We start from the raw sequence: 23,322 nt of genomic DNA on the forward strand, positions 1-23,322 counted from the left end.
TCCTTAGGGAGCCCCTCGGAGGATACATAGGTATACGTATTAGTCAGTATTCTGTAGGAAGGGCATTAGGTAATGGTACAGTGAAAGCGTGTCCTGTACTTCACACTACCTATAAGATTTATGTCTTTGCCATTATATGATGCTTCCGAGTGAGAATTATGACATAAAGAAAATGTTCAGTTATGTTTTCTAATATATCACTTTGTTAAGATCGTTCTTTGAGTTCGACCTCTGTGATACCTCTTTTTAATTTTAATCTTTTTTTCTCCTCACCTTTTATAATTATAAATTGAGGGAAAACCTTGAGCTTTTAGGATGTGGCGAATTATATAGACCATCTTAGATTTGTGTTTAAAAAAAGAATATTAAATATTTACAGGGCCACTCTTCAGATATCTGGAAAACTGGAGTGATTTTTTTGGTATCCTTTTCCTCTTTGGGTAGTTCATAGCCTCCCACCAGGCTGTGTGTATTACTTTTCAGCATATAGATTTCCCATTGTGGTGTGGACTCTGTTAAATTTGGCAACAGAGTAAGATCTGTAACTAAAAAGGACATCTTTTGTTTCTGTTGCCCAGGCCAAATTTCCTGTCTTACTCAAGTAGTTCCTTGGGGCCGAAGTGTCCACAATGGATAAGTATAGGTAGTCACTTTGACTTTATGGACTTTTTGCTCCCCTTTAGAACTTGGGTGATTTTTTACACTAATTAAATATGAAAAAATCCAATTAATGACTTGGTTCTAATGTATTAACCAAAAATGTAGAGGCATATTGTGAGTTGAAAGAGATGTCCTCCCAAAAAAGTATTATCATCTCTTAAGGATACTGCGAGCTGTAGTTAGGACCCTTTTGATGTAGCACTTTTTTTGGTGTTGATGCTTATAAGGCATCCTTTGATTTGTCATTTAGGGAAATAAATGAGCTGATTTAGAGCAGGGGAAAGAGGAGCCAGAATAGCTAGTTCCTCTTGAGGAAAAAGAATAGTTAAGAACATGCACTAATCAGTATGCAGTCAAATAGTGAACTTTATGTACGGTATAGATATAGTTTATTTTTATTGGTATTAGTAAATTATTCATGTTTCCTGCAAATTTATATACTTGAGTTTTATGAGAATATGGTTATTATTTATTATTCTTAAAAATTTTATGGCTATACCCACGGCATATGGAAGCTACCGGGCCAGGGATTGAATCCGAGCCACAGCTGTGACCTAGGCTGTAGCTGTGGCAACTCTGGATCCTTTAACCCACTGCGCTGGGCTGGGGATCCAACATACCCCTCTGCAGTGACCTGAGCCACTGCGGTCAGATTCTTAACCCATTGCGGTCATGTTCTTAGCCTACTGTGGTCAGATTCTTAACTCACTGTGCCACACTGGGAACTCCAAGACTGTGCTTATTTAAATCAGATATTTATTGTCTACTGCACAAGCACTAAACATCTCAATTTTACAAATACTGATGTAAATAACTCAATTCTTATCCCAAATAACTTACATTACTACTAAAGCTCTTTTCTTTTGTTTGCAATTTAAATCTACTGTAATTAATTTTTTTTTTTTTTTCTTTTTTGGCCACCCTATGGCATATGGAGTTCCTGGGCCAAGGATCAGATCCAGGCTGCAGTTGTGACCTACACTGCAGCTGTGGCAACACTGGATCCTTTAACCCACTGCTCTGGGCTGGGGATCAAACCTACATCCTGGGGCTGTAGAAATGCCACTGGTCCCGTTGCGCCACAGCAGGAACTCTTTGAGAATTTTTAAAAAATGGATATGCAACCTGATCATCTAAAAAGTAATCCGGGTGTACTTGATGCAATGGCAGTTAAAGTGCCAGGGATTAATTTTTTATAGATAATATCAGCAATTCTGGTTATTTTGTTTTAGGTACTCAAAAGCTCCTGGAGCTTTTAGATCAGAGGTTAATGATGGTAAACCTAATTGTTGTCATATTTTCCCCAAACAGAAATTGTAATATTTTTCTTTTATGAGGATGCATTGCTGGTATGTTTCTTTTAATATATCTAAAATTTGGTACAAATTCTAAAACTAAGTTTGCGAAATTACATCAGTGGACTTAACACATTGTAGCTGTCCTATGTGTGATGGTATCTAATGGAAAGAATAGTCTTTCATTTTTTTCCTCACCCCTTCTCATTTCCCCCTTTTGTTTTCAAAGAGAAACTGGTAATCTGGGTAGATTCAAGGCATCTTTAAGAGAAAATGTCTTGGGGAGCCCCAAGGAACTGATGAAGTTGAGTGTGCCTTCCTTAGTGTATGCTGTTCAGAACAACATGGCTTTCCTAGCTCTTAGCAATCTGGATGCAGCAGTGTACCAGGTAAGTGGAGTAAATGATAATGAAAAGTGCAGAATCTCAGGAAATGTTTTACGGTGAAAAGATTTTTATTAACCCTTTATCATACTATCAGATATTTTTCTCTACAATTCTATTAATGGCATCAGAAATAATATATTAATGTCAGAGTCGAATGATAGCTGAGTTCATTAATTCATTGTTTTGTTTTCAGGTGACCTATCAATTGAAGATTCCCTGCACTGCTTTATGTACTGTTTTAATGTTAAACCGAACACTCAGCAAATTACAGTGGATTTCAGTTTTTATGTTGTGTGGTGGAGTCATACTTGTACAGTGGAAACCAGCCGAAGCCACAAAAGTCATGGTAAGAAACAAAATACTTACCATAACTAAAATGGCAAACTTTTAAAAGTCTTATGCACTTCAGTCACACTGATGAATGCAGCATGATTATATTTCTTTGAGTGAAAATGACCTTTACCCTATAGATAGGCTTTTTTCCCCTTAGGATAATGTTAAGGATAGGAATACTTATTGGCTTCCTTTTTTTAAGAGGGGAATATGTATAAAATATGTTAGAGATAGATGGTATCCTAAACTTAATATAATCCACCCTGTTTTATGGATGATAAAATTGAAGTCCAAAGAGGTGAAGTAACTTATCCACAGTTACATAGTTAATAGCTAACCTGTGACTCAGATTGTGCCACTTCCACACAGTGTATATGTTCAGAACTTCTGGGCCTCTTTTAGACATTTTCAGAGAAATATTGGGCAAGGTTCTCTCCATTTAATTTTCATGTTTTCCCACAACTCAAATATTTTTGGTCCTTTAGCACATACACCCACCGTCAATGTTAGGGATTACAGAGTAGTATTTTTACCGATAATTGAAGAGGGCAAAAAGTGCTTTTACTTCAGTTTAAGTAAGAGTTAAATGTTAATAGGTTAAAAGGTTAAAAGTACATACCATTTTTTTTTTTAATGTTATATGCTTTAACTGGGTATTTTCCCAAAGAGAAGTAGGAAGTGGAACTATAATGAAAGACCTTAAATTCAGGAGACTCCCTTTGCAACCAAATACTCTTCTTTAACTCTTAGCAAATGAAAGACCATGATTCTCTTAGGACCCTAAGGCATCTCTGGGGATATACACAGAGCTTGTGAAAGGAGGAAGTCAGCCCTTTTTGGTTAGTTACTTTCTGGCCTGGTGGAATTTTCTTTCCCAGACAGTGAATTTTAAATTAACATTTATTGTCTTTATGTGATATTTAAACACGCTCATATTCTTGGTGACATTTCAAAACACTGATCAAATATGCACTGCACATATAACTAGGACATAAACCTGTAGAGAAATAATTTGAGAAGGCAAACACTTAAAAGTTAAATATTTAGCCTTTAGAAAGGGTCTGCCTCACAAAGGTGATGTATATGAAAAGCTTAGTAAACTAAAGCAGAATGTAGGGCAGCTTATTCTACTTTGGGAACACTCTAGAAAGTTCTTTCGTATTTTAAACAGAACACAACTTCCTGTATTTCCTCACATTGTTTTTTATTCTTGTCCAATTAACTCAAATCCCTACAAACTCCATGTGATCCTTTGAATGTGTGGGAACAATCTCACATCCCACCCTCTATAAGTCTTCTTTTCTCCCACTGAAACCACGTTGCTGTTTTTCTATAATATGGCTTCTAGAGACTTTCTGACCCCTGGCTCTTGCCCCAGCACTGCCTTGTATTTCTCCTCTAGATGCCTTTATCTGTTATTTTTCCTTAGGATGTCCTAAAAGTTCACACCATCTCCAGATGTTGAGTAGTGAGAGGTGTCATTTGCTCTGAATACTACAGACTTATTAAGTTGGCCTGAAATATTAGTTTTCCTTCCCCTGGCTGGGGGAGGTTATCCATTCTATAACTGATTATATAACCACATGTAATTGTTTCACACAAATAGGGTTTGTCTCAATGCATTTAGTGCAGTGGGCTTCTTCTAAACCAAAATACAAGCGTGTTCATTTTTATTAAGATCACCATGTTAGTTTTGGGTTATTGTTCAGACCTTTGAGGTCTTTCAAGTCCTTATCCATTTTTAGATGATTCTTTTTTATTAATTTTTTTTGTCTTTTGTCTTTTTTTTAGGGATACACCCACGGCATATGGAGGTTCCCAGGCTGGGGGGTCTAATCGGAGCTGTTGCTGCTGGCTTACGCCACAGCCACAGCAACGCGGGATCTAAGCTGCGGGTGCCACCTACACCAAGGCTCACGGCAATGCTGGATCCTTAACTCACTGATCGAGGCCAGGGCTCAAACCCGCAACCTCATGGTTCCTAGTTGGATTCCTTTCCACTGCGCCACAACGGGAACTCCAGCTTATTCTTTGAAAGTTACACTTTCTATATGTACTTTCAACACATAGGTCTTCTGAGTCTTCAGAAAATTTTAGACAGGACAGAACCAGAGTTCTGTGGCAATACTTTTAAACCTCTCTTTGGCTTGATTTTTTTTCTTGTTTAAGAAACATTTATTACCTCTCCTAGTTTCTATGGGTCAGGAGTTTGAGGATGCCTGAGTTAGGTGGCTCCGGCTTGAGGTCTCTCATAAGATGGGTGAGAGCTGCAGTCAGCTGAAGACTTGCCTGGGTCTGGAGGCTGTGCTTCTAGGGTGGCTCATTCACATGCCTGGCAAGTTGGTACTGGTTGTTGGTTTAGCTTGGTTTTATTCTGTTAATTAGCACTTTGCTGTAATTTCACTCAGCTGTGAATGTAACTACTGTTATCCTCATTGCCTTTCTCTGTTTCATTCACAAAAACATCATGTAAATCTGTCAGACTTATTGCTAAACATTATCCCTATGGAATTCCCTTTGTCACTTATACTAGCAACCTTTCAGTTGGAAAATCTGATTTGTCTTGGTCTTATGGAGCCACACGATTTTCTTGTGGTGACCGTTAAACTTTTGAAGTTCTTCAAGTCATCTGTTCTAGCATTGTGCTAGTATTCAGTAACAATGACAGCTGTAGTCACTGGTGAGCATTAGATACTAGCACTGTTTTAAGTGCTTTACATATATTAACTCACTTAAGCCCACAACAACCATATGATGCTTGCATTTTCATTTCCATTTTCATATGAAGAAACTGATAGGCAAAGAAAGCTAGTAATGGGTCCCAGTCACATCGCTTGAATGGGGCAGTGTGGCTCCAGAGCCTGTGCTCTTGGTAAGTGTACTGAGCTGCCTTACACTTCTCAAGTTGCTGTCTGTAATTTCTGCAGTTTTTCTTTCCCTCTGCCTTTTTGAAAATGAGGCAGTGTTTGCCCAATTCAAAATTTCTGACATAGCTTCCATGCCCCATTATTCTTCAAAGATACGGTAATCAGTGTCTTGATTTGCTACTGTTCTTGGTTAAGATACTTCCAAATTTACTTAGGTAGATATTCTTATAATAGACTTTGGTTCCCATGCATTCATTCATTTAGGATCATTATTCAGAGAAAATGGGAAGTTAATTTGGGTCACTCTCTTTTTTTTTTTTGCCATCTAACAGTACATAATCCAGCTGAAGAAGCATACTGTTTTACTCCTAGCTTTTAAAAACCTTCTTTAGTTTTAAGAATTTTTGCAAGCCTCCACTTAATTTTCAGGTTTTTGGTACTAAAATTCCTGGTTGATGTCTCTTGGTTTTATGTGCTGTAGTTTTAATTTTTTTTTTTTTTTTTTTAGTGTTCTGATAAAATCAGAATTTATTGAAGAGGCCCTTGATTAACAACACTGATTTCTTTACTGTTCACCAGAATCTCATGTTAAAGAAACTCTTAACCCTTCTTGAACCATCTTCCCACTAGCTGTGGATTTCTAACTAAGTTTTATTTTTTTAAATTTTGATTTATTCAAGACTGGAGCTCAAGTCTCTTAACTCTGCTGTGTTTGGCTATTACTCATGCCAGAACAACATGGTTGCCATTTTTCAGTTTCCATCACTTCCACTTTATCACCCAGCAGTTTCTTATCAGTCAGAATTAAGTGCAGAGAGCAGTGTCTATCACCATTTTCCCTAACTGCAGAGATTAAACTGGCAGAAAAGCAAGTCAAGAATTTATCAGACATTATTTTTAGTAGCTAGAGCTTCCTGGCAGTTGTTGGGATAGATGACATCTCATACCATTTTTTCTCCTCTGAATCCCCAGCCTTGTAGTTTTTTTTTGTGTGTGTGTGTGTCTTTTTGCCTTTTCTAGGGCTGTACCCACAGCATATGGAGGTTCCCAGGCTAGGGGTCCAGAATCTCATGTTAAAGAAACTCTTACCCTTCTTGAACCATCTTCCAAATCGGAGCTGTAACTGTTAGCCTATACCACAGCCACAGCAACATGGGATCTGAGCTGCATCTGTGACCTACACCACAGCTCACAGCAATGCCAGATCCTTAACCCACTGATTGAGGCCAGGGATTGAACCTGCAGCCTTATGGTTCCTAGTTAAATTCGTTTCTGCTGTGCCACCACGGGAACTCCCCCAGCCTTTTAGTTTGTATTAGGAAGGCATCCATGTTTATCAATTTTAGTCGGTAGCAGTGTTCTCAAACTTCAGTGTACATCAGAACCAGTGGGAAGGTTCAACACATGGCTGGGCCCCATGCCCATCATTTATGATTCAGTAGGTCTGGGGAGGGGCCTGTCAATTCTCATTTCTAACAAGTTCCCAGGTGATGCTGCTGCCCTTGGGTCCAGCGAACACACTTTGAGAACTATTAGTCTGTGATATCTTCTATTTCTCCTTTCACCTTCATGCAGACATTTTAGACCAAGCTTTCTCTCTCAGATACTTATCATAAAGTATTATTCCCCTTAGAGTAGGCTTATTTATTTTGAACAAGGTATGTGCTTGCCATATTAGTCATGTGTTGCAACCCTTTAGTTTTTCAGTGTTAACTACTATGATGAAGGGTCCTGAGGGTTAGTTTACGGAAAAGGAAATAAAGTTGGGGCCCATATACCTGAGCCTGTTAGCAAAGTATTATGTATAGATAGATGTTTCTATATCTGCCATATTAAGAACTATTTAAGAACCAGAGCTGTGTATTTCATCTTTATTCATTTATCATATAATACAGTATATCTGATATACAGCAGGCATGCTATTAATATTTAATAACAATTTAGTAAAGTAGGAAATCTTACAAGTCATTACTTCATTCTATAGGTGATAAGGAGTAAACAAAACAAATTAAGGCTCTAAGATTTTCATGATTGAGGCTTTAAGAGCTTGAGTTATATAGTGGTAGCAGAGGTTAAAATTAAGAGGCAGGCTTATTATGCAGAATCCTATGCAAGGATGCTCATTGCTATTAGGAAGTCAGCACACATTACATCCAGAATTTACTGTGGCTGTAATCTGAGGGATACTTTTTTTTTTTTTTTTTTGGCCACAACAGGCCAGGGATCAAACCTATGCCACTGCAGTGACTGCCAGATCCTTAAACTTCTGTGTCACAAGGGAACTCTGGAGGACACATTTTTAATTTATGTACTTTGTTCTGTGGGATGGCCTTTTGTTTGGTTCTTTTTTCTTTCTTTTTTTAATGGCCGTACCTGCAGCATATGGAAAGTCCTATGCCAGGGATTGAATCTGAGCAGCAACACCAGATCCTTTAGCCCACTGTGCAGGGCTGGGGAATCATACCTGCGTCTCTGCAGTGACCCAAGCTGGTGCAGTTAGATTCATAACCCACTGAGCCACAGCAAGAACTCCTAGTTCTGTCTTATTCTACAGAATAGCTGTATCTGATGTGGCACATCCTTTCAGTAGAACTATAAACTGACTTTTTTATTCATTTGTTTAGTCTCTTGGATGAATTCTATTTATTAGTCACTAAAAATACCTTTTAAAACATTACTATTACAGGTGGAACAGAATCCACTGTTAGGATTTGGCGCTATAGCAATTGCTGTATTGTGCTCAGGATTTGCAGGTAAATCATAAAAGCATTGTTTTATTCTGTCAAAAAAAAAACCTTAAACTTTATCTTGCTTTAGCATAACTAACCATTTTATTCCCATTAAAGCTTACCTTTGTTCTTATTTAGTTTTGTGTCAGCTGCTTTTCCAGTAAGCATGTGGTAGTGTTGAACTCAGCTTAGACCTTAGCACTTAATTTGTCCTTGAATTATCTCAGAATGTATTTCTGTCATCTTTGACTACCCCCAGTCCAGCTAAAAATCCAGAAATAAGTGAAAAAAGGCCTCAGAAAAGGGAGGAAGTTAGCCATCAGAAAGCTCAAGGACCTTTCTATTTTCCTGGAGCTGGCACTATCTTCAGGGTGGATTTTGCTACTTTACATTGTTAGTTACCAGCTCAGTATCTGTTTTTCCCTGTAACCTCAGGTTCTTCCTCTGCTTCAACAGATAGGTAACTCTGGAGTAGGGAGGAAATTGGGGTGGGCTGCAGAATACCTCAGAAAACCTAACTGGGATAAGTCACAGCCACAAAGGGAGGAAAGCACCAAAATCACTCAAATCAGATAATCATGGAAGTTTCGAGTCATGTGTAGGGACAAGCAATCCTCCACTGAATCAAGAAGAGACAGTTTTGGAAGTACCCATTGTGGCTCAGCAGTAATGACCCCAACTAGTATCCATGATTATGCGGGTTCGATCCCTGGCCTCACTCAGTGGGTTAAGGATCTGGCGTTGCTGTGAGCTGTGGTGTAGGCTGGCAGCCACAGCTCTGATTAGACCCCTAGCCTGGGAACTTCCATATGCCATGGGTGCAGCCCTAAAAAGCAAATAATAATAGTAATGTGACAGTGTAAAATATGGTATACATTTCAACTGTTTTCTTAACATGTCACATTTAAGGGCTATAAAGAAATAGCTCTGCTTCATTGACTACTCTGAGGTTCACACCCCATCAGCCTTACAACTGACTTTAGGAAAATAAGGCTTCCTGTGCCGTATCACTCAGTGGACACTTAAGTGTTTTCCTAAAAGGGAAAATGCAACATAAGAAATGAAATGTGTCTTAGAAATAGGTCCAACAGAGAAGAAACTGAAAGTTCTTTTAGTAAAGAGGATAGCACAGGGAACTATATCCAGTTTCTTATGATGGAGGATAATGTGAGAAAAAGAATGTATATATATGTATGTGTGACTGGGTCACTTTGCTGTACAGTAGAAATTGACAGAACACTGTAAATCAACACTGTATATTAGTTCTAACTAAATATTTATATTTGTGCTACTTTAAGAGTTACGACTATTTTTGACTAGGAAAGTAGGCTAGATATGGAAGTGAAATATTCTTCTAAGAGGGTAAAATCTAAATTTAGGGATATACTTAATGATAGTCATGCTAAACTTTTATTTTTAGGCGCTAACAAATTAGAAACAAAAATTGAGTTACCGCCACACCACCCCCCAATATGCTATTTGATTTTTAGCAGTATTTTGAACAGTTAAATGTTTGTGTCCAACATTGTATTTAGTTCAGCCTCTCAATAAAGTTGAGGAAATGGTGAGTGGCTTAAGATCCCTCTGTGCTTGGAGTAACTAAGCACTGAATAGTTAAATGGTTTTCCTTGATAGGAAAGTCAAAAGTAGAAATAGGAATATCATGATAAGTTTATTCCCATTCTCTGGCTCTTTCCAGTGTAGGTTCATCAAAAACAATCTTGATTTTCATTTGAATTTTTAGTTAATTAGTACTTTAGTGACAATTCCTAAGTCTTGAATTAACACAGTGTTTCTTTAGCGTCCTTGTTAAACATGCATTCATTTGAAGTATAAAACTTACAGCAGTAGTATGTGATTTTTTTGGCGGGGGGGGGCGTGTTCATGTGCTCTTTCGGAGTATCTGAAGAAAGCTATGAATCCTTAATGCCAGAAAAATACACATTTATATACAAAATGTATTATCTAGTTAAGGAGTTCATGGTCCTTCTGACGTTGTGTATGAACTTGGCTTGTGGACCCGGACTTTAAAGGAAATTGGTTTCACTCAGCAAGTTCTATTTAAATTTTACTTTGGTTGTGTTTTTACTCTGAAAAGTGGTGATTATAGGTTTTTTTGGGAGTTCCTGTTTGGCTCAGCAGGTTAAGAATCCAACTAGTATCACATGAGGATGCAGGTTCAGTCCCTAGCCTTGCTCAGTGGGTAAAAGATCCAGCACTGCTGAGAGCTGTGATGTAGGTCATAGACTCGGCTTGGATCTGGCATGGGTCTGATTTAATCCCTAGCCTGAGAACTTCCATATGCCGCAGGTGTGGTCCTAAAAAAGAAAAAAAAAATTATACAGGTTATTTTGCAAAGTTGGCATATTCATTACTACGCAGATATTATAGGGGTATGATTAAGATGACTAATAGTATAGTTTTCTAGCTGACCAAAGCAAGTCTTCTAGTGGCATTAACAGCTTTTGTGATCTCTCTCACTGCTATAATAAAGGCAGAAACTATTCTTGATTAATTTGAGAGACTGTAAAATGTAATAACTCTTGGTTATTAATTCTGCATGCCCTGTAAAAATACAGATTGGTAGTATCTGCTATGCCCGTGTCACAACCGACATAATAAATGTGCATTTAATTACTGTAAAATGTTTGTTTCCCAAATCATATATTTATCTTATTTTAAGGTTGTTCTAAATGAAAGATATTTTAATTTCTAATATCTTTATTTCATATTTGCATGCCTAATTTTCTTTCAGGAGTATATTTTGAAAAAGTTTTAAAGAGTTCAGACACTTCCCTTTGGGTGAGAAACATTCAAATGTATCTATCAGGGATTGTTGTGACATTAGTTGGCGTCTACTTGTCAGATGGAGCTGAAATTAAAGAAAAAGGATTTTTCTATGGTTATACATATTATGTCTGGCTTGTCATCTGTAAGTATCCAGGAATTAAAAACTGTGGGCAAATCTTTTTAAGATATTTATTTTTTTAAGTTAGATGTCCATTTTAAGCCTTTGTAGCATTTTGAAATTGTCCCTTTGATACTGTGAATACCAGTTTGAAAATGTAATTTTGGTTTTATTGACTTACTTTTGTGGCAGAGCTATCCCAAAGCAATTTTGCCTTCACAATCAAAAGTTATCTAATGTGTTAGCAATAAAAGTGTACAATTTAGTAGCAGGCTATATATAGCCCTTTGGGCATTGAAAAACAATGTTGTTTTATAGGAACTACTACTCAATTTTAGTAAAACTCTCTAAGATGACTCTTCTAAGGAAAATAGTATTTTCCTAAGTAAATTAGTATGACATCTCTAGGGATGAAAATTGCCTCACCATCATAGTATGTTTCATTTATTTGAGTGTTAAGATTTTATTTCTTTCTGTATACAAGTTCTTGCTAGTGTTGGAGGCCTCTACACTTCTATTGTGGTCAAGTACACAGACAACATCATGAAAGGCTTTTCTGCAGCAGCAGCCATTGTCCTTTCTACCATAGCTTCAGTGATGCTGTTTGGATTACAGATAAGTATGTCTTAGTTTGTATTGTAAGTGTGTAACGTGGAAGAGCTTCTCACTTCCTTGGTTCATGTTATCTTTTACTAAATATGGCAGTTGGTCATAGTGATTACAGAAATTCCTAGTTTTGTTGACAAATTTATTCTCCAAATGCAGCAGTTCATAGCTGTGTGGTATGTGGGTTGGCAGTACTTAGGTTGTTCAAATGGTCCTAGAGCTTAAGCTAAGCGACGTTACTTCTGTGTGACGGTGAGTGAGCTACTCAGTAGAAAGAGTGTTTCTGCAGTCAAGGCCTCCCTGTTTCCAGGACACAGAAGTGCTTCAGGGTCAGTATGGTATGATTAGGTGCACAAGGAAATAAATACAAGGACTTTAGGAGATGATTACTTTTGGAATTAGAGTAAACTTGGCTCTTTGAGGAAAGAACAGAAATCTTCATTTCCCTCTTAGTTTGTACCTTCCAGTTTTGGACTTGGGTGTAAATTGGTTTTGAAACTATAATCAAATCTAAATTTTTTCTTTTTTATAAAGCCATCTTTGTTTCATTTAAATGTAATTAATACAAAATTCATTATTATACTTGGCATTCTGGCACTACCTTTATGCTACTCCTAATATGATTTTCCCTAGCCCACATTAATTGGCTTCTGAATTATTTTATTTTATTTTATTTTTTATTTTTTATTTTTTTAACTTTTTAAAAAATTTTATTTGAAGACATAATTTTTATTTAAAAATAGTTATTAAAAATGTAATTGGAAACAGTGTGCTTGAAAATATCTTCCCAATGTCACTTTATTGACTGTGCAAGTGTAAATATTATAGCCACACCAGATAAAAATAAACCAGTGCTTTTCTGGTTTGTTCCATCATCATGGCTTCTGAATTATTTTAGCAATAAAGTTGACTTAACATTTCAGGGTGCCCCCCTCCCTTTTTAATTAAAAAAAAATTTTTTTTTTTTTTTTAGGGCCACACTTGTAGCATATGGAAGTTCCCAGGCTAGGGGTTGAATTGGAGCTGCAATTGCCAGCCTACACCACAGCCACAAACCAGATCTGAGTGGCATCTGCAGTCTAGACCACAGCTTATGGCAACGCTGGATCTTTAACCTGCTGAGCAAGGCCAGGGATCAAACCTGTGTCTTATGGATACTAGTTGGGTTCATTGCTGCTGAGCCATGACAAGAACTCCTCAGGGTGCTTTTATGCTGTGATAATTTTCTTTACTGATCACTTATACCATAAACTAATACATGAGGAATATCTGTCAAATATCAACATAAAGTAAAAGAAACAGATCTGGCCTATATTTACATTTTGTTTTAAAACTGACTCTTGCTGGAGTTCCCTAGTGCCTCAGTGGGTTAAGGGTTTGGCATTGTCACTGCTGTGGTGTGGGTTCAATCCTTGGCCCAGAACTTTTACATGTTGCAGGCGCAGCCAAAATGGAAAAGAAAAAAGAAGAAAAAACCAAAAAACAAAAAAATTAACTCTTGTTATAAATGAAAATAGAGGAACACCAACCTTGTAGAAATCTTAGAAAAAAAATTTGATCGTATGGTTCATATCTTGACTGTACCATTTATTAGCTGTACAACCTTGGGGAGGTTATTTAACCCACGTCTCAGTCTCTTCATCTGTAAAATGAGAAGGATAATATTACCTATCTCCTAGGATTATTTTAGGTGAAGGGCTTAGAACAGTGTCTGGCATATAGTAGGTATGCTATATAAGGCCAACCACTTACCATTTCAGTATCATGTATTTCTAGGTCCTTCTTCAGATATTGTTCTTATCTGATTTGGGAACTTTCACTTGTAGTTGTGATCCATCCTTAATGCTCAACAAATCCTATGTCTATGCGCCTAAAGAATATTTGGGAACAGCATAAATGCTTTTTGGTCAATATTCTGTCTCACTGATGGTCAAAGAAATGAATTAGGATGTCTTACCAATCTTAGCTTCCTATTTAGGCTTAATTTATTCTCTCCGCCCCCCCCCCCCCCCCTTTAATGGCTGCACCATGTCGTGTTGTATGAAAGTTGCCAGGCCAGGGCTTAATCCTTTAACCCAGTGCACCTGGCTGTGGATCAAACCTTGCCTCCACAGCGACCACAGCTGCTGTTGTTGGATCTTAACCGGCTGTGCCCCAGCAGGAACTCCCTTTCCCCTTTTTTGAAGGCAAGCTGGTCTTTTCTAGTTAGGGATGAACTAAAGTCATAGCTTGGTGTCACTTCTGTGTATGGCATAAAATATGGTTCAGTTTTGAGCAGAATATGCAGTTTTGACGTAAGGGTTTATTTATAGGTCTTCTTGTCAAGTTTAATTTAGTTTCTTGTGTCCTGATTTTCAAGATTGGAAAAAAAAAAAGGCTAGCAGAAAATGGAATTTTACTCATTAAATCACCTCATTTTCTATTCAGAAATCATCAATAGTTTGAATCACTAGTCACCTAATAATTCTTTAATTCTGCTCAACTGCCTTTTAATCTCAGCTTTCACAAGTTTTCTAGTATCATGGAAAAGCCATATTACACTGCTTTTTCTTTGGATTAGCATATAGGGAAGTTAGTTTGATTTTTGTCAGTGGTCCAGGACAGTTATGTTCTTGAAAAGGAGGTAGTCAGTGATGGTCACTCCCTTGATTTTACACTTTTTTTGGTGGGGGAGGGTGAGAGTGGGGGGTGGTGGTACTAGAATTGATCACCTTTCTAAAAGGTCATAGAACAGAACACTTGAATTTATTTATTTTCCATACAATCTGATGCTCTAAACCCAGAATTGAAAGCTTGCAAAACTTTAAAATGATCATTGTTAATATAGTTTTAAGGACACAAATCCAGATTAAGCCTTTTTTATTCCTTCCCTTTTCAGCACTCACCTTTGCTTTGGGTACTCTTCTTGTATGTGTTTCCATATACCTCTATGGATTACCTAGACAAGACACTACATCCATCCAACAAGGAGAAACATCTTCAAAAGAGAGAGCCAGTGGTGTGTGATTTCAGCCTCAAGAAAGATTCCTCTTAAGACTGTACGATTTACATTAAACTAGAGCCTTAAGCCAATCCCAGAAGGTAGCTTAAACCAACCAACAAATAAAAAGCTGTGGCATAAGAATTAAGAAGAAACCTATGTGAGTGAATTGCTGCAAAGATAAAATGTGACCTGTTTGGAGTCAACTTGGTTTTAGAATGAAGGACTTTTATTACTGTATATATAGTGTACATAGAAAGTATGGAGATGACATGGTGTTTAAAAAATCATGCGAGGCTACAATATTCGCTTAAACAAGGTTAGGGGTTATGTTAGGGTTTAAAGTGCCAAAGCCATTTCTGTACTAACTATTCTCTTGTTCAGGTACCAGGGGAGGAGGATGACCACTCCTTACTCTCCAACGCATGTACAGTATTGGGTCCCAGCAGCAGTGAAGACTAGCTCTTTTCTTACAAAAGAGGCAAAAACAAGACAGGCTAGTTCAGAAACAAACTGAATGTGTATCTTCTCAAAGTGAATCTATTTCATAACTCAGACAATGATTTCTAGGTGGTGACTGAGTACTCCTTTAAGTGCTGTATTTGTGCCATTCATTGTCTGGATTCATATTTCTTTGCTGTTATAAGATATACTTTTCTTCAAAAACTATTTCTAATGTCACTTTTGTACTTTTTTTTAATAAAGTATGTTTAACTGTGGGGCTCTCAATTTGTGAAATTTCAGTGTTTTTTAAAAAAATTTCTATAATGTTATGGGAAAATTCAGCAATAAACTTAATTTATTTATATGAAATATGTTCGATCACTGTTTGTACTGTAGATATGACCGTTAAGGTAATGCAGAAACATGAACACAAGCCCAAAACATTAAACTTTTTACTTTTTGTATGTGGGAATTGTATCAGGGTTGTTTGGTTGCAAAAAATGGCTATAAACCAACTCCAGCTAGCCTTATACAAAAAGAGGAAATTATAAGAAGGGCTGTGATCAGAGCTTTAGGACCTAGGTTGTAGGAATTAATGAACAGTCTTTTCAGGGAGCTGCTTTTGGAAAGACTGGTTCTAACCGTCACTGTCCTAGCTTCATTTTACTCAGAAATCAAATACTGAGAAGGCTTCCACAGATCTGGAAAGGGTAATGTTTCTCCAAAGAAGGGGAGAGGGATGTTGGACATGTAAACATGTACCAACTGTATGTTTTCATTCCATGGCTGATTTGTGCTAAGGAAATATTGATGATACTTTGAATAAAAAATTAGTAATCTGGAATATAATTCACTTAAAATTGGAGTCTTTTCTATGACTAAGAAAGTATACCATACTTGCCAATGTAAAACTATGCTCATTTAACTAAAGAAGCTTTATTCATACGAATGTGCTTCTCTGTGCATAAAAATAGACTGTCATTGGTATTCAGAAGACAGCAACATTTACAATCAATTATAGCAGACCTGAATGGAAATTCTCAGATGAGGATACTGTACCAATCAAACAGATCACATCCTACTCCTGTTTCCTAAGCAAATCACATAAATATACTTTACCAATATGCCAATACATTAAACTGAGTAATTGCATTTCAAATGTGATTTAAAGGACTAATTTTTAAAAAAGACCCCAATACATTACCTGCAAAGTAATTCCTTACTATTAATGTATTCAGTGTCCCAGTTCACATAGTGTGGTAAGAGTTACCTGCATGTAGCAACGAAAAGATAAAGATCTGTTCTCTGGGATTAGTTGTCAGCTGTACTGGCAAAAAAGCTTAATTTTGGTCTCCCTAAATTTATTAAAAATAGTCATAATTCTAAGAAAATTGAGGTTTTGCTCATCAATTAAAACATTAGATAAACTCAGTTACAAGAATAGTTTCTAGATGAATAGTGCTGTAAGAAACTTCAAGCCAGAGGCAATCGGATGGCAGAGTAGTAGGAAGTGGAATTCATCTCCCCACCATGAACACATAAAAAAATATATGTGGAACAATTTTCACTCAAGACTAACATTAACTGGAAAACAGATTACTGTATAACCAAGGCTGTAAGAAAGATCCACATGGAATTGAGTAGGTAAGGGAAGAGAAGTGATCAGGTAGGGACCTATGCCCCAGGGAGGGGACTCAGAAAAATTGAAACGACACAGGTGGAGATCCTCTCAGTGAATGAGCAGTTCAAGCCACATATTGGGCATCTCAGCCCTGGGTCTGAGGGCCAGCCTCTTTGGCTAATTGGAGGGCTGAGGGAAGCCCGGATCCTGCTCACTAGGAATGTGTGCACCTGCTTACTCCCAAAACAAGGTAGATAACGGCAGATTAAAACTGCAGGTGGCTGACTGGTTTCCAGCAACTGCCCAGTGCATGTCCTAACCTGAGCCCAGGGAACCACACAGCCTCTTTAACTTCATATTGCAGCACCACAATGGGGTGACGGCTGCCACATTTGAAGAAGGGACTAGGCTATCAGGCAGCATCTGAGCAGGGCAGGGACAGACGTCACTGGTGTTTGCCAAGGCAGTGTATCAGCAGCAACCCCAAACTCTACAGCCAGAGCATTGCAGCACAGGTTCTTGTTACATGCTGAGAGCTCACACAGACCCCTCTTGCACCGGCACTTCTCCCCATTGAGGCAAGGGTGCCAAGGGTGCTGGTGCTGGGATGGGGAAGAGATCACACTTCGAGAAAATCAGAAAATACCTTGAGACAAAAACACAACTTTCCAAAACCTATGGGATGCAGCATGCAATAAAAGCAGTTCTAAGAGTGAAGTTTATAAATACATAAGCCTGCCTTAAGAAACAAAATCTCAAATAACCTAGCCTATGATCAGAGAGGAAATAGAGACCAAGAAACCAGAGAAGATCAATGAAACCAAGAGCTGTTTTTTTTTTTTTAATAAAGATAAATGTCATCAATAAACCTTTAGTTAGGCTCATAAAGAAGAGAGTGTACCCAAACAAAATAAGAAACAAAAGAGGAGAAATAAACAGTACCAAATAGATATAAAAAATACAAAAGAATACCATGAACATGCTAACAATTGGACAACCTAGAAAAAATGGACAAATTTATACAGCCTACCACTGCTGAGTCAAGAAGAAACAGATAATTTGAGTAGACTGATCACTAGAAGTGAAATAGAACTCCTTAGAGGAGTTCCCTGGTGGTCTAGTGGTTAAAGGATCCAGTGTTTCCACTACTGTAGCATGGGTTTGATCCCTGGCCTGGAAATTTCTGCATGCTGTGGGGGTGGCCAATAAAAAAAAAAAAAACTCTGTGCAAACAGAAGTCCAGGACCATATGACCTCATTAATGACTTCTACCAAACATACAAAGAAGAACTTATATCTACCTTTCTCAAACTATTCCAAAAAAAACCTGGAGAGAACACTCCAAAATTCATTCTATGAAGCCACCATCATTCTGATACCAAAACCTGACAAACACTACAAAAAAGGAAAACTAAAGGCTGATATCTCTCATGAATGTAGATTCAAAAATTCTCAACAAAACATTAGCAAGCCAAATCCATCATAAAAAGGAGCAAACACCATGATCAAGTGAGATTTATCTAGGGATGAAGAGATGGTTCAATATTTGTAAATCAATCAATGTGATACACCCCATTAACAAAAGGAAGGATAAAAATCACATGATCATCTCAAGAGACATAGAAAAGCATTTGACAAAATTCAACATACATTTATGATAAAAACTGTCACCAACATTGGTACAGAGGGAACATATCTCAACATAATAAAGGCCATTTATGACAAACCCATAGTTAACATCACATTCAATGGTGAAAAGCTAAAAGATTTTCCTCTAAAATCAGAAACGAGACAAGGATGCCCTCTCTTGCCACTTCTATTTAACATAGCATTGGGATTCCTAGCCATCCAATCAGACAAGAAAGAGAAATAAATTGCATCCAAATTGGAAGAGAAGAAACTATCACTATTTAAAAATGACATGATACTATTTGTAAACAACCCTGAAGTCTCACAAAAAATCTGTTAGAGCTAATGAGTTCTGTTAAGTTGCTGGATACAAGATAAATATGTAGAAATCTGTTGCTTTTATATATACTAATAATGTACAATAGGAAAGAGAAAGCAAGAAAAAAAATCCTATTTAAAATCATATCAAAAAGAATAAAATACCTAGGAATAAACATAACCATGGAAGTGAAAGACCTATATTCTGAAAACTATAAAGTATCAATGCAGGAATTTGAAAATGATACAAAGAAATGGAAAGACATCCATGCTCTTAGATTGAAAGAATTAGTATTGTTAAACTATACAGTCTACCAAAAGCAATATATAGATGAATGCAATTTGTATTAAAATATTCATGACATTTCTCACAGAACTAGAAGAAATAACCCTAAAGGTCATATAGAGCCACAAAACACCTCAAAGTGCCAAAGCAATTCTGATAAAAAGTAACAAACCTGGAGGTACCACATTCTCTGATTTCAGACAATACTACAAAGCTATAGTAATCAAGAAAGCATGTTACTTGCACAAGCATAGACACATGGATCAAGGGAACAGAATAGAACCCAGAAATAAACCCAAGTACTTTTAATCAATTAATCTATGACAAAGGAGGCAAGAATTTACAATAAATGATGATGAGAAAACTGGACAGCTACTGTAAATAAAGGAAATTAGAACATTCTCTAACACCATATACAAAAACAAACACAAAGACCTAAATGTAAGATCTGAAACCATAAAATTCCTGTAAGAGAACATAGGCAGAACACTCTTTGAAATAGTAATAATTTTTGGGGTCTGTCTCTTAAGGCAAAAGAAATAAAAGCAAAAATAAACAAAAGCAAAAATAAATGGGACCTAATTAAACTTAAAAGTTTCGCGCAGCTAAGAAAGCCATTGCCAATATGAAAGGACAACCTACTGAACTGGAGAAAATATTTGCAAATAATATGACCAGTAAGGGTTAATATCCAAACTCTATAAATACCTCATAAAATTCATTATCAAAAAACAAACAACTCAATTATAAACTGGCCAGCAGACCTGAAGAGACATTTTTCCAAAGAATACAATATAGATAGCTAACAAGCACATGAAAAGATGCTTCACACTGCTGATCTTTAGAGAAAGTGAATCAAAACCACAATGAGACACCAACTCACACCTGTCAGAATGACTATTATCAAAAAGAACACAAGGAGACAAGATGGCAGAGTAGGATTCAAGCTGACCTTCTTGCACAAAACACCAAAATTACAACTAACTGCTGAATTTTTTCTTTTTCTTTTTTTTTTTGGTCTTTTTTTGTCCTTTTAGGGCTGTACCCGTGGCATATGGAGGTTCCCAGGCTAGGGATCTAATCTGAGCTGTAGCTGTTGGCCTACGCTAGAGCCACAGCAACGCCAGATCCGAGCTGCATCTGCAATTTACACGACAGCTCACAGCAATGCCAGATCCTTAACCCACTGAGCAAGGGCAGGGATCGAACCCAAAACCTCATGGTTCCCAGTCAGATTTGTTAACCACTGTGCCACGACGGGAACTCCACAACTAACTGCTGAATAACCAACATCAAAATAGACTGGAAACTACCAAAAAAAGGTTTCCTACACACAAAGAAGAAACCACATCAAGATGGTAGGAGGAATGCTTTTAAGACATAGTCCATCCCAAACCTGTTGGGTGGGCAACCCACAGACCAAAAAATGACTATATTGCAGAGGCTCTAGCATAGGAGTGAGAGTTCCAAACCCCATGTAAGGTTCCCCAGCCTGGGGGTCTGGCATTAGCAGGAGGAGCCCCCAGAGCATTTGGCATTGAAGGCAAGTGTGCTTGTGCGCAGGAGCTCCACAGGACTGGGGCAAACAGACTCCACTCTTGGAGGGCACAAATAAGCTTTCATATGCACTGGGTCCCAGGGGAAAGCAGGGAATCCATAAGAATCTGGGTCAGACCTACCTGCAGGTCCTGGAAGATCTTCTGGGAAAGCAGGGGGTGACTGTGGCTCATTGTAGGGGCAGGACATTGAAGGCTGAGGTCCCAGGGAATAATCATTATCAGTGTGAGCCCCCCTGGAGGCTGCCATTTTGAAAAAATTTAGCCCCACCCATGAGGGCTGAGAAGCACCAGGCCAAACAACAAACAGGGTGGGAACACAGCCCTACCATCAGCAAACATGCTGCCTAGAAGTCCTCCCAGGCACAAAGCCACCTCTAATCACCCCCAAAGGCAAAGCCCCACCCACCAGCAATAAGACTCAGCTTCACCTACCAGTGGGCAGGCACCAGTCCCTCTCATCAGGAAGCCGGCCACAAGCTCCTGTATCAACTTCACCCACAAGGGGGCAGACACCAGAAGCAAGAGAGGTTATAACCCTGTAACGTACAAAAAGGAGACCACACAAAAAGCTACACAAAATGAAATGATAGAGAAATATGAGCCAGATGAAGGAACAAGACAAAACCCCAGAAAAACAGCTAAGTTTTTAAACTGGAGATTAGAAACTCCATGAAAGACTTTGGAGTAATGATATAAAGATGATCTAAGTTCTCAGGAAAAAACTGGAAGCAAAGATTGATAAATTACAAAAAACACTGAACAAAGAAATAGAAGAATTGAAGGTTAAACAAAGAGAGATGCAAAATATAATAACCAAAATAAAAAATTCACTAGAAGGAACCAAGAGCATAATATGGGAGGGAGAAGAACAAATAAGCATGGTGGAAGACAGACTGGTGGAAATCACGGACACAGAACAAAGAGAAAAGAAAGAAAAGAAATGAGGACAGCCTGAGAACCTGGGACAACTTTAAAGTCACCAACATTCACATTATAGAGGTGCCAGAAGGAGAAGAGAGAACAGGCTGGAAAGAATATTTGAAGAGGTAATAGCCAAAAACCTTCCTAACATGGGAATCACTCACTCAAATTCAGGAAGCACAATGGATACCATAGAGAATAAACTCAAGTAGCAATACCCCAAGACACATTAATTGAAGACAAAAGAGAAAATACTGAAAGCAGCCACGGAAAAACAATAAATAGCACACAAGGGAACTCCAATAAAGTTATCAGCTGATTTTTTTTTTTTAGCAGAAACTCTGCAGTACAGAAGGGAGTGGCATGATAAACTTAATGTACTAAAAGGAAAAATCCTACAGCCAAGAATACTCTACCCAGCAAGGCTCTCATTCAGATTTGAAGGAGCAATCAAAAGCTTTACAGACAAGCAAAAACTAAGAGAATTCAGCACCACTAAAGCAGCTTCACAACAAATACTAAAGGAATTCTCTAGATGGAAAAGAAAAGGCCACAACTGGATAGAAGAAAATTACAAATATGAAACCTTGTTGGTAAAGGCAAACAAACTGTAAAGGTAGGAAATCATCCACACACAAATATACCAAAACCAGCAATCATGAAAAGAGCAGGGTAAAGATGCAGGATACCAGAGATGCATTTGCAATTAAGAGACCAGAAACTTTGGAGTTCCCGTTGCGGCTCAGTGGTAATGAACCCAACTAGTATCTATGAGGATGCAGGTTTGATCCCTGGCCTCAGACTCAGACTTTGAAAAACTTATGGTTACCAAAGGGGACAGATGGGGGAGGAAGGGGTGGACTGGGGGCTTGAGACTGGCATATACACACTGAGGTATATGGAATGATTGACCAATGGAGACCTGCAGTATAGCACCAATTTATACCCAATATTCTGTGATAATTTATGTGGGGGAAAAAAAAATCTCAAAGAGAATGGATGTGTATAGATGTATAACTGAATCTTTGTATAGCAGAGATTATCACAACATTGTAAATCAACTATACATCAATAAAACCTAAAAAAAAAAAAAATAAAAAACCACAAAAGAACACAAGGAATTCCAGCTATGGCTTAGTGGGTTAAGGACTCAGCATTGCTGCAAGCTGTGGCATAGGTCCCAGATGCTCAGATTTGGTGTTGCCATGGCTGTGGAACAGGCCTCAGCTGCAGCTCTGATTCAACCCCTAGCTTGGGAACTTCCATATACTGTGGGTGCAGCCATACAAAGAAAAAAAAAAAAAAAAAAAAAAAAAGAACACAAAAGGAAGTTTTCTTGTGGCACACTGGATTAAGGATCTGGTGTTGCTGCAGCTGTGGCTCAGGTGGCAACTGCAGCATGGGTTCAGTCCCTGGCCTGGGAACTTCCAAATACTGTGGGTGTGGCCAAAAAAAAAAAAAAAAAAAAAAGCCCCCAACAATACATTAAAAGGATTGTACATCAAGAGCAAGTGGGATTTATCCCAGGGATGCAAGGAGTCTTCAATATCCACAAATCAAAGAATTCCCTCTGAGATCAGGAACAAGTCAAGGATGTCTGTTCTTGCCACTACCATTCACCATGGTTTTGGTAGCCCTAGCCACAGTAATCAGAGAAGTAAAAGAAATAAAAGGAATCCAAACTGGAAAGGAAGAAGTAAAACTATCACTATTTGCAGATGACATGATACTATACCTAGAGAATCCTAAAGACTCCAGCAGAAAACTGTTAGAGCTCATC

General features: G+C 37.8%; 2 protein-coding genes across 8 annotated transcripts in view; one reads left to right on the forward strand and one right to left on the reverse strand.

Annotated features, from left to right (window-relative positions):
• The window catches only part of SLC35A1 (solute carrier family 35 member A1), a 35,905-nt gene extending 20,328 nt beyond the window's left edge, over positions 1-15,577 (forward strand). For both annotated transcript variants that reach the window (XM_084959841.1, XM_003353254.6), the window contains 6 exons: positions 2,185-2,344; positions 2,535-2,687; positions 8,228-8,294; positions 11,026-11,202; positions 11,663-11,797; positions 14,663-15,577. In XM_084959841.1, the coding sequence (XP_084815967.1) occupies positions 2,185-2,344; positions 2,535-2,687; positions 8,228-8,294; positions 11,026-11,202; positions 11,663-11,797; positions 14,663-14,790 (820 nt within the window). In that variant the 3' untranslated portion in view covers positions 14,791-15,577. The remainder of the gene's footprint in view (positions 1-2,184; positions 2,345-2,534; positions 2,688-8,227; positions 8,295-11,025; positions 11,203-11,662; positions 11,798-14,662) is intronic.
• The window catches only part of RARS2 (arginyl-tRNA synthetase 2, mitochondrial), an 88,181-nt gene continuing 78,212 nt past the window's right edge, over positions 13,354-23,322 (reverse strand). For 2 of the 6 annotated variants that reach the window (XR_014805578.1, XR_014805597.1), the window contains exons 21-23: positions 21,054-21,157; positions 13,537-13,654; positions 13,354-13,426 (exon numbers count right to left, since the gene is read on the reverse strand). Coding sequence is in view for 1 of the 6 variants with exons in the window: in XM_084959718.1 (XP_084815844.1) it covers positions 21,113-21,157 (45 nt within the window). In the remaining 5 variants the exon portion in view is untranslated. Of the gene's footprint in view, positions 13,427-13,536; positions 16,479-20,054; positions 21,158-23,322 lie in introns of those variants that run through there. The other 4 variants (XR_014805580.1, XR_014805579.1, XR_014805581.1 and 1 more) reach the window with 4 other exon arrangements.

This window comes from Sus scrofa, chromosome 1, assembly GCF_054392235.1.
Source record: "Sus scrofa isolate SSC_HxYL_T2T_F1_AM1 chromosome 1, Sscrofa_HxYL_maternal_Yorkshire_Landrace_v2.0, whole genome shotgun sequence".
In the NCBI taxonomy this organism is placed as follows: domain Eukaryota; kingdom Metazoa; phylum Chordata; class Mammalia; order Artiodactyla; family Suidae; genus Sus; species Sus scrofa.